Source organism: Callithrix jacchus, chromosome 16, assembly GCF_049354715.1.
Source record: "Callithrix jacchus isolate 240 chromosome 16, calJac240_pri, whole genome shotgun sequence".
NCBI lineage: Eukaryota > Metazoa > Chordata > Mammalia > Primates > Cebidae > Callithrix > Callithrix jacchus.
In genome coordinates, this window is record NC_133517.1 from 38,649,044 (window position 1) to 38,670,445 (window position 21,402).

At 33.8% G+C, this 21,402-nt stretch overlaps 1 protein-coding gene across 7 annotated transcripts in view; it reads right to left on the minus strand.

Annotated features, from left to right (window-relative positions):
• Nucleotides 1–6,245: 6,245 nt before the first annotated feature.
• LOC144579723 (uncharacterized) overlaps nucleotides 6,246–21,402 on the minus strand; it is a 169,947-nt gene continuing 154,790 nt past the window's right edge. For all 7 annotated transcript variants that reach the window (XR_013527919.1, XR_013527917.1, XR_013527918.1 and 4 more), the window contains exon 3: nucleotides 6,246–8,188. Coding sequence is in view for 3 of the 7 variants with exons in the window: in XM_078352729.1 (XP_078208855.1) it covers nucleotides 8,116–8,188 (73 nt within the window). In the remaining 4 variants the exon portion in view is untranslated. The remainder of the gene's footprint in view (nucleotides 8,189–21,402) is intronic.

Here is a 21,402-nt window from a genome sequence, read left to right on the forward strand (position 1 = left end):
AGATACTCTTACCCAAAGGGGTTGCTTTGAGTGAGAATAGATGACAGTCTAGGATGAAACCAAGGAAATATTGTGTGTTTAAAAGAAGGAGGAGAAGCTGGTGATATAATCTTAATGATATAAGCTAGTGATGTAATCAAAATAAGTATTATATTCAAAAATATGAGCATTATATGTATGTTGACAAAAAATACAAAAGAAAAGTATTTAACAACAGATTTCTCAATAGTCAAGTGCACCAGAGATGCAAATAGCTTTTGTTGTGTCCTTAAAATGACACGTGTTTGTCTATGGAGAGGAGCATTAGTATAGGGTAGGACTGCTGAGGAGATTAAGGATAGCTTGTAATACCCTTTGTTTTAATCGGTTGAGGCTGCCATAACAGATGAGTAAACTGAAACACTGATAAATTATGGTAATTGCCACATTTACTCAGTAAATAGTGTTATATAGTGAGCAATGTATCTATTTAATAATCACATAGTTATAACTTAATTTCAGAAAACATAGCCTTAAAATCTGTGTTTACCTTATACAATACTGTTAATTCAGAGTAACAGAATCATTGAGACTCCAAATTTAGAAGATAATGGGTCAAGCTGAAGTAAAAACTGTAAGATCCAGAATATATAGCACATACAGGGAAGCCATCAGGAAGGCAATGCATACTTAAAAAGTGAGGGGTCAAAGACAATGTCTTTGGAAAATTGTCACTGTTAGTATAAACCATATATAATTCCTAAGAATACATAGACTGTCATAGAAAATATATCAATGACCACACTAATTTTACTCCTACTTCTCAATTAGGAAATCTCAATTATTCTTGTACTCTGAATTAGGAGTACTGGATAGGGTAGAGCATAGGTTTTGAAGCTTTATGTCTTGGATCAAATTATAATTGTATGATATATATTTAATGAGCAAACATGGCAAGTAACATAACTGATCTGTGTTTCAGTGTATTCATATGTAAAATCAATAAATGGATATATAATAATTCATACTTCACCAATTGATAAAAAACATTTAACATGATTTAGAGCAGTGCCTAACACATACTAAGTGCTCAATAAATTTTGGCTATAGTTGCTGCTCTTAATAGCATCAGTAGTATTGTATCTACATGATGTTGGTACCTTATCAAACATTTTTAAAATGCCAAATGTGGGTGAAGGGGAGAAGAAAAGCAAAGCACACTGCCATGTGTGTACCTACGCAACTGTCTTGCATGCTCTGCTCATGTACCCCAAAACCTAAAATCCAATAAAAAAAAAAAGTGTCTTTTTGCCAAGTGAGGGATGGTATCAGTAGCAGTGCTGCCTTTCAAAATTGAAAGTGAGATGTGGGAAGGGAAGGAAAGATGCTCTAAGTCTAAGAATTAAGGGATTGTGATCACTTCAATTAATTATTTAATTGAATAATGAATAATATTTCCTGTTTGGATAATGGAGGCAATGAAACTTTACAATAAGCTCTAGTCAGCAGCTCTTCCTTGCAATAATCTTTTGGGTAAACTTATTTTCCACATCTCCTACTATAACTCCTCAAATTGCTTTCTTGCTTTTAATCCTACTGACAGTCATGATTGAAAGTGTAACACTTGGGAGTCTTTTAAAAATAAGTAAGATAAGAGAGATATAACTAAAAGGGGATACATAGATGGTATTAACTGAGAGAAGTGTCAATTCAACATGTGATTCTGAACACAGACCAACAGTATAACAACTATAGCTGCCAAATGGCTGGTCCAGCAACTTATCTATTTAATGAGCAATTAATCAGTGACCACTACAAGTCAGTCACCTTGTTGTGCACTTGATAGAAAGGCCCAATACTGGCTCTCCAAAATTAAAAAAATCACTTCGATCTTATCATCAGAAGGGTCTTCTGGAGATGGGAGGAAGTCATCCTGTGGGCAATAAACTGAGCAGGACAATATTTAACTCTAGTCAGCTCTAGAAATCTGTTAGCTAAATTGAGGAACATGAAAAAAGAAACATAGGCTACAATTCCTCAAGGGCATTAAAGTTTAATACAAATGAGAGTTACTACAGAGACGTGAATTTCTTGGGGAAAGAACATGTTTAGACACTGAGACTTTAGAGAGTGCTAAGAAAATTTGTTTGTAAAACCCTGGTGTTCTAAGAGAAAAAGCAAAAGGAATCTGTTCCATCTTTTCTCCTGGAATGAGCCACGTTATGTCTACTTTGGTTTTCTCTTCCATTTCCCAGGGTTTTTGGTCATTATCCATTTTACAATAAAAATCATCTTACTAATTTTCATTCCATAGTCTTGAAACAAAATAATAATTATTACAATAGGCCTTCCTTTATAACTCTAAATGTACTTAATTACACATTATTCTTATAATATGTACACAATTTGTATGCAAAAAAGACAAATACCATTATCTTCTCAATTTTGTGGTTACATGCTAATGCTTACTAATTGTTTGTTTGTTTTCCTAAACAGAAAAAAATGTAATAAAGAAAACATGTCACCTTAGGAACTTTTAATGTATAATACATTTATTTCTCCCTGATAAATATTTAGGCCAATATATTACTCTTTTGTTGCAGAAAAACAATGCCAAAATTGAAGGATCAGGACATACTGATATATTAAAAGACAAGGATATATATTAGCTTTGAGCTGTCCATAAATTCATTTAGTACCCTTTTTTAGAATTATGTTCTCTATACTTGCCTCTTACAACAAATCTAGGGGGTTCAGGCATTGACCTAGTAAATAAGCTCTCAAAAGGGCAGGAAAACATGAGGTCAATAGATGATGCAATCTCTGAAATGAATCTAATACTTTTTGCTACTCTACCATTCTGATGGCTGACTAGAACATTTAAACACATGAAGCTTAACAACATCTACTGTTTTCCAGATATCAGCACCAACTAAAGTTTTACAGTAAGCTTTTCTTATGTTCTAATCCTGTTTATTTCAAAATATGAGTGTATGAACAAAAACCTTCAGATTTATATGCTGTTTATCTGCTATTTTAACAAAATTGTCAACTTTTCCTGATTGTCCTATATCTTTAGATGAGAGTTATACAAAATAACTCTCACAAACTAGAAATACCAGCTTTCACTTCTGGCTGTTTTCACAGCATTCTAGAAAAAAACAAGTTATGGATTATTTTCATAACCATATTTTTCAAATAATGTATGTGCAGTAAAACAACACTATCTTCAGAAAAATTCAAATTCAAATACCATATTTATATAGAAATACTTATAAGAAATTATTATTTTGTGTTTTTCTCTTCCTAACATATTTCCCTTAATCTTTGGCATTTTTAAAGACTCATATTTGAAGCCAAATAAATCAAGATGAAATTAGAAACTTCATTAAATGACACCTATATCAGGACTTTAAAGTAAAACCAAGCACTGAAGAGGCAATGTCTGAGGCCAACCAACTCCCAACTGGCTGCAGCTCAGACTCTGAATTAGTCAGGGTGTAGGAAATATTAGCAAGTGGTAAGAAAGAGTTGATGAACAAATTATGATTTTTGGATGGGAAAGAATGTCACCCCTATTTTCTGGTTTTGAAGATAATTATTAAAACTACGAAAAAGCAAAATAGCTAAAGAAAAATTACCCTATGCTTACCTTGTATATATGACCTTCCTGTTAGATAATATGACTGTGATATTAATTTTGCAGGCAATGGTTTCCTCATTGCCTTTATCATTTCACAGGACCCCTGGAGATGTCAGTAAGGACTAGATATGGGATAACTGATTCTAATTGTTAGAATGACACTGGTCTTCTTATAACATTTGCATTTTTGCAAAGCCATAATTTTTTAAATTATTTTAATGAGTTATAGTAAGTTGACAAACTAATCATAGTAAAATGTCAGCTTTTGGATGAAAACTTCTATATATCCCAATGATATGCATGTTGCATAAAACCTCAGTGTCTTGCACTAATAGTGTGCCAGATGGTATCATCTTGCTATGGGGAAACCATGGATATAGTATTATATTTCAAATTTGAATAGGTTGTTCTTATTTTAGACTGTAAAATAGCACTGAAGCTCAGAAATTCTACTGCAATTTAGTTCACCTATGATATTAAAAATGAAGATGTATAAGAGATGCCTCAGAAAACTTCTGAGGTTGATATGGAACACTTTACTATCTCTATGGAGTTAGAGAGTAATTCATACTTCCATCACGACAAGGAAGTAAGTGTGAGGACAGACTTTTAAAGCCACAGATACGACAATCTAAGAACAAAAATTCAGAGGTAAGCTAAGAAAAATGGAACAGAAACAAGTGGATGACAACTCCTCAACAGATTTTTGTTGACTCATAGAGACTGGAAACAGGCCAATGAACACGGAGGAAAGAGGGATAGCAGGTTTGATTGTAAAAAGGAAGTAGGTCAGGCTCCTTGAATCCTCATGATATAGCAGTATTCCAAAATACAAACAAACTGACTTCCCAACTCACTTGCAATAAAAGCCAAAGTCTACGTGACAGCTTCTTGGTCTCTACCTATCTCTCTGGCTCCTTGTTACCTTTCTACTACTTCCACTTACCTCACACCCCAGCAGGCACACAACCCTGTGTATATTCAAACATCCCATGTGTATTCATTACATGGGGCTACTGTGACAAATTACCACAAACTTGGTGGCTTAAAACAGAGAAATGTATTCTGTCACAGTTGCAGAGGCCAAAGTCCAAAATCACAGTGAGAGCAGGGTGGCGCTCCTGCAAGGGCTTGAAGGGAGAATTCTTGCTTGCCTTTTCCAGCACCTGGTGGTTCCAGCTGTTCCTCGGCTTGTGGCTGCATCACTCCAATCTCTGTATTTGTCTTCATGTGGCCTTCTATTCCCCTCTGTGTCTGTGTCAAATCTCCCTCTGCCTCTCTTATAAAGACATTTGTCATTCCTTTTGGGGCCCACCAGATGGTCCAGAATTATCTCATCTCAAGATCCTTTCCTTGGTTATACCTACAAAGAAACTTTATCTACCTTAGGTTGGATTCATAGATTCTGGGGCTTGGGTTATGGACATATATATTTGGGTGACACCAGTCAACCTGCTGCATTGTACATAATTCTTCATCACGGAGATCATTGTTCTTTTGGTCCTTCTGTCTGTAACTTTGTTTCCATGAATGTGGAAAGTTCACTTCCTTACCATGCTCAAGTCTTTACTCTCATTTCACTTTCTCTGGGAAGACTTTCCAGAACAATTTATTTAGAATTGCAATATCTTCCCCTCAATCCACTGGATACTTGGCAAATTTTTCTACATAGCACTTATTTCCATTTATTACCATGCAACATATTATGTGTTCCTTAATTTTTCTATGCCTATTCATAAATATCTTCTAGGCTTTACAAGAACATAAATCTTTACCTGTTAGTCCTTATTTTATTTCCAACACCTACAAGAGTGACCAAACTGGAACATAAATGACACTGAAAGTCGAATTTTTGAATAAATTTAAAAGCATGAGCATTGAAAATATATAATGATGGGGAATGTGATGACAGTTTGAGAGCTATGGATTTATAAAAGTTATTTGCAAATTATATTTCTAACAAATGTCTCATATTCAGAATATAGGAGTGCAAACAAATCAATATCCAAAAGACAACCCAATAGACAAAAAAAATGAGCTTAAAAAGGCCCAAAACAAAGAAATATATTCTAATGCCATTAGAGATGTGAAAAAGATGTTATTTTTCTGTTATCAGAATGATACAAAGAAAACCACCATATAATACTAGTACAAAACTCAAGAAAAAGAAACGTAATAATAAGTTTTGTCAGGAATATGGAACAACTAGGGACTCATTATAGTACTGGTCAGAATGTTAAGTTGAAACAATGGAAAACCATTTAGTAGTTTGTACTAGGGCTGAAAATAGGTATGCCCAGTAATTCCAATCTTATATTGGGTGCCACCAGTCAACCCACTACATCATACATAATTATTCATCAAGGAGATTGTTGTTCTTTCTGGTCCCTCTGTCTGTAACTTTGTTTCCATGTTTTATTCATACCCAATAAAAATGTGTGTGTGTGTGTGTGTGTGTGTGTGTGTGTGTATGTGTGTGAGCGCATGTTATTTTCAGATTATGGTTTTTATTTGCATCCTTGTTTCTCGTCTAGACACCCTTATAATTCAGGTATCTTAATCATAAGCAAAGAATCTTCAGCAATTCCTATCATTGTAAAAGACACATACAACAACAATGTTCATAGCAGAACTATTTGTAATAGCAGTCACAAACTGGGAACAACTCAAAGTCAGTTAATAGAATAGTGCACAATAATGACCGTAAACAAACTACTAATGTGTTCGACAGTAATAATGAATCTCACAAATATATGAAATGAAAGAAGCCAGTCAAAAATAGTACATCCAGTATGAATTCATTTATATAAAGTACAAAAACAGGTAAGCTAGCATATGCTATCAGAAGTCAGGATACTGGTTAACTTTGGGGCTGCAGTGACTACACGGACTTATGAGGGGACTTATGGATAACATTCAATTTCTTTATTTGGGTTCAACTTACACAGATATAAACTTTATGAGCACACATCAAGCATTAATGCTTTTCAACTTTTATGTACAAATATTATATTATACTTTTTAAAGTTTTTTTATATTCATCAATCTTGGCATTGCTATTCTAGAAGTCCTTTATCTGTCACCCCACCATATGTGTAGAGTCCCTCTTTCAGTTGATGCCATATGTCCTCTAAAGTGTTAGCAGAGAAAATTCACAAATTATCTCTGAAACCACAAATTGGTCTAGGTTTCACCAAGTTTTTAGTTCATGCCTAGCAGTGTTCCAACTTTCTACAAGCAATTTCTCTGCACTCTGACACATGGAGAAATGGAATTTAACATTCTGTTTAAACAAATGAAGGAATTGAGTAGCACCTGTCCACAGAACTGGAAGTGTATTGAGAGGCTAAATATGGGTAATTGATACTTTGTTATTTGTTTCCCTCCCACAGGACCCTTCTATGCAAAAAGTATCACAAATATGGACTACTCCACATTCAAGTTCTGTTGTTTTGAGTATAATTAGGTTTCTCATATTGTCAGTGGATTGCAAATGTTGTTTCTCCTTTTCAAAGACTACTTCTTCTGTCATCCGTTTTTTCCATGCTTATGACTATTACACAAAACTGCCTTCCTTGTTATTTTATGATTTTCCTGAGCAGGGGGTACTTCAGGATGACACTAGAGAAAGCCCATGATGGGGTTTCTTTGCCATAATCACGTCCCCATTTAATGTACCAACTAGGACAGTGAATGAACCTTTTTCTTCTATTAATGGCTCTGAAGAGGAACTGAAATCAACCTTCTTTCTCCCTTATCTGTTTTATCAGATAAGGAATGCTGATTTTAATGAATTTGAGCATTAACTACATTTGCAATAAGTGGAGGGTAAGAGTTGTTGAGAATTTTTATTTTATTTTATTTTATTGCATTTTAGGTTTTGGGGTACATGTGAAGAACATGCAGGATTGTTGCACAAGTACCTACATGGCAATGTGGTTTGCTGCCTTCCTCCCCATCACCTATAGCTGGCATTTCTCCCCATGTTACCCCTCCCCTACTACCCACTCCCCACTCTCCCTCCCCTTGTTCCCCACAATGGACCTCAGTGTGTGATAGTTAATCTGTTCAAACTATAAAAGTTTCTAAACCAGAAGTCAGGATGCAAGTAAAATCCATAATTTCAGAAAAAACAGTCTTAAGGGTTCTGAGAATATTTTGTCTCATTAAAAAATTAGTCCTGATTATGAAGAAGGGGGGGTATTGTAAAATGAGTTGGTCTCTCTCTTGCTCATTTGCCCTTCTTGCGTCCTCCATGGGATAACACAGCATGAAGGCCCCCACTAGATGCTGGTGCCATACTCTTGGACTTCTCAGTCTTCAGAATCTTGAGCCAATTCTGATGGCCGGAAGTCCAAAGTCAAGGTGTGGGCAGGTCTGGACCTTCCTGGAGGCTCTTGGGGAGAGTCCTTGCTCCTGTCCTCGCATCCCGGCAACGTCCGCTTCCATCCGCGCAGCTCCTCCTTGCAGGCCAAGCTCCCTCTGCCTCTTTCTTATATACAGGAACACCTGTGATTACATTTAGGGTCCATCCAGATAGGTCGAAACAATCTCAAGGTCTTTAATCTAAAAAAAAAAAAAAAAAAAAAAAAAAAAAAAATTAGTCCTATTTCCAGAGCATACTGTGACCTCTCAGCAAGTACAATCAATAATTATAGTGATGGTAATAATAATAATAATGTTCTTTATACTGTTGGCACTTCAATGCATTACAAAATGCAACAATGACATAAGCCCTATAAAATAGGTATGATAATTATCCCTATTCTCTTGCTATGAAAACTAAGGAACAGAAATTTAAAGTAACTTGCTTCAATTTCACACATCTAGTCACACAGCTACTAGATGTTGGAGCCAATACTTAACTAATTGCTAGAACAAATCCTAAATATCCCGAATGCCTAAAGAAAGCAAGCAGCTTTCTGTCCAGGGAAACAATTACAATGGAAATCCCAAATTCATAGTATGAAATTGGGACTAAAACTTTATAATAATATTCAACTTTATCTTCAAAATGGTAAATGGTTTTTGTTTTTTTGTTGTGTTTTGTTTTGTTTTGTTTTTTTAGAAACAGTCTTGCTCTGTCACCCAGGATGGAGTCTAGTGACTTGATCTCAGCTCACTGTAACCTCTGCTTCCCAGGTTCAAATGATTCTCATGCCTCAGCCTCTGAGTAGCTGAGATTACAGTTGCCCACTACCATACCCAGCCAATATTTGTTTTTTTAGTAGAAACAAGGTTTCACCATATTGGTCAGGCTGGTCTCGAACTCTTGACCTCAAGTGATCCACACACCTCGGCCTCCCAAAGTCCTGAGATTACAGGCATGAGCCACCACACTAGGCCTATTTTCAAGGAAATATAGGCTATGACATTATAAGACTTTTGTAGAATTCTGGGAAATAATACTAAACAGTTGAATATTGAAGGATGTATTTATACCCTTTGATTAGTTAAATAAGAGGAATACACTTTAGTCATACATTGCACAGAATAGTGACTATAATAATAATAATGCATTGTTTATTTCAAAATCACTAAAAGAATGAATTTTAAATGTTCTCACCAAAAAAATATGATTTTATATATATATATATATATATATATATATACATATGGTGATAGATTTGTTAATTAGCTTTATTTAATCATTTCACATTTTAAACATATATCATAAGATCATATTGTACCTCATAAATGTATGTTTTCAATTATTCATCAATTAAAAATAAAAATTTTAAATGATTTATTTTTATCTTCTGTTGATCTAAAAGATACCATGATGATTATTTGAATTAGTAACTGTTAATTATCTACATTAATCACATAGACTAATTTGAGCTATAAAGAGATGGATGAAAATATGAACATGAAAGTCAATTGATTGATTGTTTGTGTGTGTGCTCTGTGGTGGAGAACATATAATGCTTACTGACATAAACCTAAATAGATTTTAGAAGAAATTTAAAGAATAGTGTAAGTAATCTTATGACAGGAACTTTCCCTTAAATATGACTAGGTTAATGACTCAGGGACTACTGATAAGAATATTGGACAGGAAGAGACAGCAGTGACTGGCATTGACCAGTACAGCTTTGAGGCTGGAACTATGTTTGTCAGCAGTTTGCATCATGGGTTAGTCACAACAATGTGTCAGAGAAGGGCAGAAGATTTTGGAGTTCAGCATCACAGTAAGAAAGATTACTTTGTCAACATGCAACATGAAATATATTGTAGGTTCAGATATGAACAAAATATTTGAACATATTAGGAAATGTATGTATATATTCTGTAATGTAATCAAAAGGAAAATTTTTAGCAATACTTCGCATTAGTTTCAGTCTTTGACAGTTTCTATTGAACTTCCTTTACTAATACTAAGAAAGAAAACCTAATACCAAAACCCCTATTTATAATTTATAGTTATTCTACATGTATCTAAAAAAATTATTTTAAAGTTTACTCCTCTTTCTCCTCTTCTTATGCCTCCTTCTCCTCCTTCTCTTCCTTTTTTTCCTCCTCCTCCTTCACCTCCTTCTCCTCATTCTCCTCCTTCTTCTTCTTAGGACATTGAAACTTCAAAGCTCAGGTTATGTAAGGACAGCAGTTAAACCAGTTGCTCTATTATAGTTGCATCCTAGCTTTAGCAAGTACATCTACTTTCATTTAATTACCATGTTTTTACTTGATTATGAAACATTTATCCCTTGAAACAGTAACTGTTCCAAGTAACCCATAAGTGTCTGTGTATTAGCAGTTGAAAACCTAAAAACTCCTCTCTTGGTGTTGTAAACTTTCAAGATACCCCAGCAATGTGTGTGTACTTAAATAATAAAATTAGAAAGTTCACCCCTGTGAGTTTTTTCCCAGTTATTAAGCCTAATGCGTCTGATTTGGCCTCAGAATTGTTGCTTATTTATTCTCAGTAGGTACAAGTTACCTAATGACAAATAGCTAAAAATTATTGTGCTTGCTACAATGTTCATGCATATAAATCATTTTCAAACACACAGGTACATACACCCACAACCACATACAAAACCCTTGAATATAGTCAGTAATGCAACTGTTGCAGTAAAGTCTTTCTAGGATGCTAAACTATTGAACCAAGATGACTAATTTTACTAACAAAATTTTAGTCAGCACCTACTGTGCATTAGGCAGAATGCCAAACCTAGTCACCTAGCAGCTTACAGAATAGAAAGTGAGCAAGCAAACAAAATTTAACATAAATAATTCTGTAGTAGTATCATAGGAATACAGAGTTAGGAAGAAATAACTCTTCTTACTATAATCTGTGTACTGAAAAGATATCACAGCAAAGACAATATTTGGGCTGGATGTTGAACATAACTAGGACTTCACCAGAGGAAGGAGTAGGAGTGAATTGTAGCTAGAAGGAACAACTTATTTAAAGACATAGAGGCATAAAATATGATAGCACGACCAAGGGATGGTAAGTGGTATGGTATGATGACAGTATAGGATCCATAGCATTGCCAATTGAAACTGTAAATTAGATGGAAATCAGATACCAAAAGTCCTATTCCCATAGACAATGGGAAACAAATATAGTTATTATAGAGGTGAATAGCAACGTTTGATGAGTATGTTACAACAAAAATAGAAAGATAATAAAGGTCAGAGATAAAGAAACGCCAATAGAGAAAAAGTAAATGTAACCCAAATGAGGGAAAGTGCAATTGAAAAGGAGCCGTAATTACTGACTACGATGATCAAAGCAGATGAAGAAACTTTCGTTGATCCTGATTCTGGGTTTGATAATGGCTGGACCAGGCACAACTAAGCAAGTCGAAGAAAAAAGCAAATGCATAAAGGAAGATGCTTCTTGCATACTGTAAATTTTGACTTTGAGGAGTTTGTGAAAAATCAAGTAACTTTATCCTGTAGGATGTTAAAATACTTGACTGTTTTCTTCTTATCCTGTCCTGGCTTATAGTGTCAAAAAAGGTAAGAACCAGACAATCTGCAATTAGCCAATGCAGAAAAAAATAAGGCCGTGCAGAGAAAACCTAAGTCAGTATTTTCCTTCATGTTCAAAAATCTTTTCCGCCTTTTTCCCCTCCTTTTAAAATGTCTTTCCCACTTGCATCTCTCTGACTACATTAAGCACCCAAGTATTCCCTTTGCCAGCATTTTTCATACAACCAATCATCTCATTACTTTCTCTTTAACATGAATCAAACTCTTATTGCATGCATGATGTTTCTTAGCAAGGAAACCGATCAGATTAAATTAATTCATCTGCCAGTTGAATTGGCTGTCATTGCCAACCCTTCTCAGGGATATTTGCTAACACAATACAATTTGAAATTAATAAAATTTAAACGATTAAAAAGGTGTATTTTGGGTACAAAGGATCCTTAATATACACACACAAATTATTAAAATTGTCAAGTACAAACAAGGGTCATGTAGAATGAGAAATGAGAATAGTTTTTTTTTTAGATTAAAACAATTAGTAATTCCATGTTAACAAATCAATTTAGGAGAAAATTAGATAAAGCATAATCAAATAAAAAAGAAATGAAACAAATAATAATTGAATTATGATTCAATGATTAATTCTTCTGTGAAAAAGATAAAGGTAAAATGTACACTCACTATGATGATATGATCAAGAATTGCTTTTACAGTATTCTTGGTGACTGACCAAGATAAGAATGACACAAGTATTAATGTAAAATATTTCTACATGAGATGAAATAATTTTTCTTTATCATTTATAAACTAGCTTTTTCTTAACTAGTTAAAGATCAATTTAGTTTTGGTAGAACTTTAAAACACATAAAAGTAACAAGATCTTGTCAATAGAGTTTTGACAAACACTGATTGGCTGTTGATTGCAGGTGTTACAAGCCTGTGGGTTTTGTTCACAAGTTTAGAGTTGCTAAAAAGGGATGCTTTGGAAAGGTATTAAATGCAAAAAAAAAAAAATAATACAATGATCAACCCAAAAAAATATAAAAATATTTTTAACATATAGTACCATGATGTCTGCATTAATACAATAATGTTATTTTTACAAGTGAAAGCATATGTTACCTATGTCAAATAGTTATAATAAACTCTATCTAGGGAAATTTTATGTGATAATAGTAATAGCATAATGATCATTTTGTTTTTATATTATTTCATTACTTTGTAAGTGTTTTCACATGCATGGCCTCATTGTCTTTCCTTGGATTCTTCTAATAAGGAAGACAATTGGTATGGTGGCAATTTTAGAAATGAGAATACAATTATTATAGCTCTTTTAGGTTACCCGGCCAGTAAGATAGATTATGTTTTGATAGGGGGAATATTAATTTGTTCAACCATTTAAAAATATGTAGTTAATTCCTGGTTGTGTGCTCAGAGCAGTAGATACAATGATTAAAAAAAACAAAAACAAAACAAAAATAATATTCTTGACGTTATACAGTTAAAACAAAATTAATAATTATTTGTTTAGCATTTCTCCTTCTAGGCTAAATGCTATCTGCAAAAGACCCATGCCAGTCATATTTACCTGTATAGATTTGGAATCTAAAATAGTGCCTAAAACATATGTGAAGCTCAAAAACAGTTGTATTCATTTGGTGAAAAATAAAGACTGAGTCCTTAACATGTGTCAGTCATTGTTCTAGGCAATGCACATATCAATGAACCAAATGGACAAAATTTCCATCTTCATTTAAGTGTGTGTTAGGGAAGAGATAAGCAATCATGTGATAAAGTAGTACATATTTATAGTATATTAAATGATTATAAGTGGTAAGAAAAATAAAGCTTGTAAGAGTTCAGAAATATTTATATTTTTTTAAGAAAGTGGCCACTGAAGGCTCTCTGAGAACGTTACTTTGAGAAATAGTCTATTGTTGGGAAAGAATGAGACATAGATATTTGGGAGTTTCTCAGGCAGAAGGGAAATAATTATAAAAGTACAGAGGTGCTGAAGCTTTCCTTGCTGGAGAAAGAAGGAGGCTAGTGTGGTTAGAACAGAGTGAGCAAGGAGGCAAGTCTCAAAAGTGATAACTGCATTGACATGGGCAGACTGTAGGGTCTTCAGAACAGTCAGCAGCATTGATCCACCTGAGCACAATTATGGCAGGAGTCTGCACTCAATTTTTTCATTTCAAGTTGCAGAAAACACAACTCCAACATATTTGAAAAAATAAATTTGTTCACATACATAAAACATGTATAGAAGATGCAGGATTCAAATATGGGTGATTCTAAACTAATTTGCACATCATGGCCCAGTGTCTTCAGGATTGCAACATCACATCAGGCCGAAGCCAACTCTATGAGTCTTTGCAAACAGCTCAAGCAAAGCACTGAGATATCCTCTGAATGGATTGGCTTGAGTGATGGGTCCATCGTACATAAAAAATCATGAGGCTCAGAGGAGTGGTGTTACATGCTCCATTCTAATAGCACAGGCACTGAGTGAGAGAAACATTCTGGTCTCATGAAGGAAGGATAAAATGAATGGTAGAATCTAATAATAAATACATTCAATGGGCTCACAAGGGAAACTATATCCAAGCTGAGAACCATAAAAAGATGGCTCTAGACATGTGGATGGAACAGGGAATAAAGAAAGAGCTTTATATAAGGAGTTTTGACTTTATTAAAAAGTTAATAGGGAAGCACTGAGGGTTTTTAACAGGACAGCAATGTGGACATATTTTTGTTTTTGCAAAAGGTCATTGAGATAGCAATATTGCTAATGAGTTAGAATGGAGCCATGGCAGATTTGCGAAGACCAGGTTTTAGGGTACTGATAATAACAGAAAACAACCGAAATCTGGAGAAAGGTGCAGCAATGGGAAGGAAGAGCAGTGGATACAGCTGAGATGTATTTTGAAGCCAAAATCAACAGGCTAGAAGGTCAGAAGAAAAAGAGGGGAGAGGGAAGGAAGAATTGAGTTCAGCAAATGTGATAGCTACTGCATTATGGAAACAGGAATGAAAGGATTGTGGATGGACACACAAGAGGCTTCACAAATTTTGGAAATATTTCATTTCTTAAACTGGCTCATGAGTACATAAGTAGTCATGTTTCATTTCTCATAACATAAATATATCATAATGTAATGTTTTATTATGTTATACTATATATCACTTTATGCATAGCATTGAGGTTGGTCTTCCACTGTGGGCTCTGAGATACCATTACAGGGACAGACTTATATCCCAAAGAATCGAAATTACTGAAATATGAATTTGACTTTTAGCTAATACTATTTTCTCTTTTTGGCAATTTATGTAATTTCAAATGAATTTTTATTTTTGTTTGATTTTTCTTGGTATAGGCTGGATGGTAATGTTTACTTTCTTAAATGTTCAGAAGCATTTCAAAGTATGTTTGTTATTATTTAATCCACATATTCTGGATGATCCACAATTTCTAGACCAACATTCTGCTAGAAATGCATTACTATACCCCGTTTTCAAAGATAGCGGTAGCAACAGTTTTAATAGCATAGTTAAGTGTCCTGAATCCCAGGAGTCAGCAGGAATAACATTTGAGTCATATACGGTGATTCTTCAGCATGACTTGGAGCATTTTTTTATGGCCAAGAATTCAGGTCCTTCTGGAAATTATGTGAGCCACTCTATCAATAACTTTTATTATACTAATGTACTATGTAAATAAATCAGTTTGTTTCTGATATTTGCAACTGAAAACCCAATTTATATAAACACCAATATGCACATTTTGTAATTTTCTTCACTTCTGCTCAACAATTCAAGCCTAGGTATAGAGAAGGTTACATTAATCTTGGATTGATATAGGGTTAGGTACGCTAGAAGAACAGTGAATACAGAATCAAAGCCAGACATGGAAATAAATTGAGACAGAGAGAAATGAACATAGACAAAAAAAAAAAAAGATGTCTAGAGCAATGAAATAAGACAATTAAAAGAGGGAGAAGACAAAATGTTTTATCCAGATTTTAAAAACTCATCTGATTTCAGAGATGAAGTAAAGATGATGATATCATGACTCAGAGTGCTGTCAGGAAAAGGTGCTTTAGTAAATGAAATGGAGGTTATTAAAAATGTGGACACAGAGAACGTGAAAGGCTAGTGAGTTCAACAAATGGTACGTATATTGAGTTACAAGGATGATGAGGCAAAGAGTCTGGCTACAAAGTATTCAGTATAAAAGTAAGAAATTAGAATTCCTATAATGTTGAAAATAGAGAGGGGGCCATAGCTGATGGGTATGAACACCGAAGTGAAATATGTATTTAATTTGTTTAAACACATATTTTAAGAGTTTAAGAGTAGGGGAGCACTGCTCTGAGGGTAGCAGCAGAGCAGAGGCTGCTGCCACATTCAACTAAGGACAGCTAACCTATTATCTCACATTTATATTCCAATTATTTTCATCAATATTTATTTTTTCAATAACTTCCTATTATGCTGATGTTTAATTAATGATAGAATTTTATTTTACATAGCATCTAAGTTTCCCCATAATGTCTATTTTTTATGTTTTTATTTTACTGTTTAAAAGCCTTATTCATCCTGAGATCACATAACCACCTGTATGTGTTTCTGGTGTTTTTAAGAAAGAATCTGCTATAACCAGTTGTAAATCTTTTAGAAATTGTCTTGGTATGTGGTGAGAGATTCTGTTCTAAACTCTATTTATTTATATATTTATTAATTCATATTTCTAAGTACTTTCCATATCACTACTTACGAATGCACAAAATCCTGCACTGAGTGAAATGTTAATTTATAATAAACTAAAATGTCCATGTCTTACAATTGCTATGTGGACTTCTTACTTCATTCCGGTTATCTGTCTATTTCTGTGCCAGGGCCACAATGTTTCATTGGTCTAGTGTTAGATTAATTTTGACATTTGGAAGAGGATGCTTATAGTTTTCTTATTCTCACATACATTTTATGGTAGAAGAACATTTTTAAATCACTTTGCTAATTAAAATGTGATTTTCCTTTTATTTTAATTAAATTAAAAATAAAAACTAGGTAAAAGTTGATTTTTTAAAATTATTGAGTCTCCCCTTTGAGTAATATCGTCTTGATTTATGCCAGTCACTGCAATTTTTAGAGCATTCCTATAGATGCTTCTTAATAAAATACTAGATATGCAATCATTTTTGCTCATTATATTCTAAAAATCTGGGGGAGGCAGTGCTAGAAGAAGCTTTTGAATTTTAATTATTATTTATTTTACTCAATATTTTTAAAGTCATAATATTTTCAGTGATTCTCTATTTTTAAGCATGTTAAATTTAAATAATTTCAATTTTTGCTAATACTGTGTTTCCCATCTTGTGTGTAAACTGCATCAGGGAATGATTTATAAATGAAGTTAATCATTGCAGAATATAGCCATCCTTGTGGTTGATTCTTAGTGTTTCACTAAGACATTCTTAGTGTTTCATTGGTAATTAAGATACTAGCTATTGTTTTGAAATAAATATATTTCATCATATTAAAGAAGAGACTCATTTCTATTTCACATTATTTTCAGTTTAAGAGAGAATTTGTATTGATCAAATGCTCTTGCAGCATCTATTCAGGTCATCTTGATTTCAGTCTTTGAACTTGTTGATGTAACAAAATATGTTAATACATTTCTAAATACTAAGACGTCATTGAGTGAAGAAAGCTAATCACCCTATATGTATGTCTTCTTTGATCATATCATATAAGTTTCTCTATTTCACATTCTCAAGTGGAGTCTGTGAGACATAGCTTTTACCTTTTTCTCAGGTTTCTATAAAACTCCAAACCAATACTGAAGATTAAGCTTGACTCTTTGTACTTTGTTCATCCTTTTCCAACTTTATTGAAGTATAATTAACAAATTACAATTGTACCTATTTGAAGTTTACAGTGTAATACTTATGTATGTATACATATTGTGAAATGATTACCACAATTCAGCTAATTGTCATGTCTAAAACCTCACATAGTCACCTTATTTTTTTCTGATGAGAACATTTAAGATCTACTCTCTTAGCAAATTTCAAGTACACAATACAGCATTATTAACTATAGCATTATTAACTATAGGCACTGTATTAGTTTGTTCTCATGCTGCTAATAAAGACATACCTGAGACTGGATAATTTATAAAACAAAGAGATTTAATCTACTCACAGTTCCACGTGGCTGGGGAGGCCTCACAGTCACAGTGGAAGGCAAATGAGGAGCAAAGTCCCATCTTACATGGCAGCAGGAAAGAACTTATGTGAGGTAACTCCAATTTATAAAACCATTCTATCTTGTGAGACTTTTTCACTACCATGAGAACAGTATGGGGCAAACTGCCCCCATAATTCAATAATCTCCACCAGGCCCTGCCCTTGACACATGGGGATTATTACAATTTAAGGTAAGATTTGGGTGGGGACACACCAAACCATATCAGTCAGCATGCTGTAAAGTGTATCTTCAGAATATATTCATTCTGCATAACTGAAACTTTGTATCTTTTGACCAAGATCTCCTCATTTCCTCAGTCCCTGAATTCAGTGGCAACCACCATTCTACTCACTGTTTCTATTAGTCTGATATTTCTACATTCCACATATAAGTGACATTGTGTGGTATTTGTCTTTTTCACTTGATTAATGTCATTAGTATAATGTGTGCCAGGTTTATTCATGTTGTCACAAATGACAGAATTTCATTGTTTTTTAGGACTAAATAATATTCCATTGTGTATGTATACTACATTTTCTTCCCTCATACACTGAGGGACACTCAAGTTACTTACATATCTTGGCTATTATGAATAATGCTGCAATAAATATAGGAATTCAGATATTTCTTCATCATACTAAATTAATTTATCTCAGATATATACCCAGGAGGCAGATAGCTAGGTCACATGTAGTTTTTGATGTTTGTTTATGTTTTTGAGAAATCTCCATACTGTTTTCTATAATAACTGCACTAATTTACATTCCCCTCAGTAGTCTACAAGAGTTCCCTTTACTGCATGTCTTTGACAACAATTGTTGTTCTGTAGTTTAGTAATAGCCATTCTAGCAGATGTGAGATGACAACTCATTGTAGCTTTAATTTAGGCTTTACTCTGTCACCCAGGTTGCAGTGCAATGGCACAATCCTAGCATGCAGCAGCCTCAATTTCCTAGGCACAAGTGAGCCTCCCAACTCGGCCTCCTGAGTAACAGGACTACAAACATGTACCACCATAGCTGGATAATATTTTTTAAAGTTTTTCATAGGGATAGGGTTTCACTATGTTGCTTAAGCTAGTCTCAAACTCCTGGCTTCAAGCAATCATCCTGCCTTGGCCTCCCAAAGTGCTGGGATTACAGACCTGAGCCATTTGCCCCTGGCCTGTTTTGTTTGGTTTAATTGACCTTTGCCTTTGGATATAAAAAATTGTTTCTGAATTTTCCAATTAAACATAAATTTTAAGAACAATTTCAAAGATAATAACACTTTGTTGCCCTGCTGTTTATTCACTTTATATTATCTAAGACTCAAATATGTCTTCTATTATTTCTACAATTAACAAGAGAATAAAGTGTGGATTGTCATTGTAAGAATGGCCATATAACCAAAAGGATGCACCTTTTAAAAATAACCTCATTGAATATACAGGTGAAATGAGACCCATAAGCAATAATAAATATGTCTATTCTGACAAAAAATACTCTGCTTCATGAAATTAACTTGTTTAACACTGAAACACATGCAGAGATTGACTTTATGTGGCAAGGACACAGATAAAAAGAGACTTGCCAGATTTGCTGACAGATCCTAAATGTCAGACCTCTCATTATTTCCCAAGTAATGCTATTACATGGTATTATATGGTAACCTTCATTTAGCAACTCTAATTAATCTATCACCTACTAATTAAAATTTTCATGTATTTTTTTATAAAATTAGTGTAATCAATTTTACTAATACAAGAGATGGCTTCTCCATCTCTTTCAATAATTCAAGAACGTGAATCTGAGGGACTCAGTTCTCCTGTGAGTACACCACAAACTCTTCAGTTAAATATAGACACTGCTTCTCACTGCCACATGAAATTCCTCCTGAAGACTCTCATCCTCAGAAGTAAGTCAGATATCTTACACTCCTGTTGCAGTTTATCACTTTCTTCCACTTTTCCTCAATTAATTTAATTATTTTTTCTGAAGAGCACACTCTATACTAAAATGGCTAAACCCTGAGGACATTTCATGATCTGTCATTTACCATGAATATGAAAGCCTACCATGATCATCATACCATTCCTCCCCATACGCACACATTCCTGGGCTTTTATGCCCTTTTCTGGATCTCTGAGACTTACTTTATTTCAATTGTTATTGGACTTATTTTCCAATAACAATTGGACTTATTTTATTTCATTGTTATTCTTTTCTGCTCTGATTCACACCAATAGATCTCCTATAAAAATGAGGGGAGAGAACTGGTTTCCACCCTCACAAAATATATATTCTATCCCTGGGCTTTTATGCCCTTTTCTGGATCTCTGAGACTTACTTTATTTCAGTTGTTATTGGACTTATTTTCCAATTCAATTGGACTTATTTTATTTCATTGTTATTCTTTTCTGCTCTGATCCACAACAGTTGATCTCCTATATAAATGAGGGGAGAGAACTGGTTTCTACCCTCACAAAAGTATATATTCCTGCCTGTAACTGTATTAAGGAGTGACAAAGCTTGTACTAAACAACTGAAACACACACACACACACACACACACACACACACACACACACGCATGTTTGCTCTCATAAACACAAACCTAGGTTATTGTGTTCTTATTCTGGGAAACTTGGTGATTTTCAACTTACTTTTAACGTAATTAAAAGAGACCATTCAAAGTATTTAGCAGCATGTATATCAGGATTTTCGAATGGAACAACACTAAACAAGTAGGTGCATTCCAGAATCCTGATATGCATGCTTCTTAATACCCATGACATAGATATAGATATGTGTGTGTGTGTGTGTGTGTGTGTGTGTGTGCATCCTCATCACTATATGTAATGAGGTAAAAAGTGTGGTTAATTATGTTTTCTCACAATTGAAGATTCTCTTCTTGCTTTTTAAAATTTGTGAAATACAACATAACCCAGTGATGAAAACATAATTCATTATTTCTAATTTCTATCTTAGTCTCTTTCCTAAATCAGTTGGGCAATTTTATTTTAGATCATATACTTGATGATAAAACAAAACAATAACCTTGCAGAGATGTAAAGACTATTTTCTTTACCATTAAAATATTTATACTTTAAAATTATTAAAACTAATATATACAAACTTTTTCCATGTAACTAATACAAGTTGCTTTATCTGATGAATAGTTAATATATTTGTTACATAAAATGTTCTTTATATACTCACCATGATCTAAAGCTAATAAACAACCAGGAAAAAATGATACCACTACAACAGTGTAACTGATTTAATGTTATTTGCTTAAAGAAGTGAAGGAACAGTTAACAGGAAATGACAATTCTTCATTGATGAAAATTCTATCATGTTGATACCTATATAGAAAACCTATTTAGCATTACAATTCTAAGGATACCTGCTCTAGGACATTTTCCACTTATTTAGGTCAAGACCTATTAAAATGCCTTTGTTGCCTTCAGAAAATGTCCTTAATATCTTATCTAATTAGCAACAAGAGAGTTCAAAGATTCTTACTACAGTAATGTAGTTTACCATCTTGAATTTTAAAAGGTATAATTCCACATTTACAAGTGTTTCTATGCTAGAATTA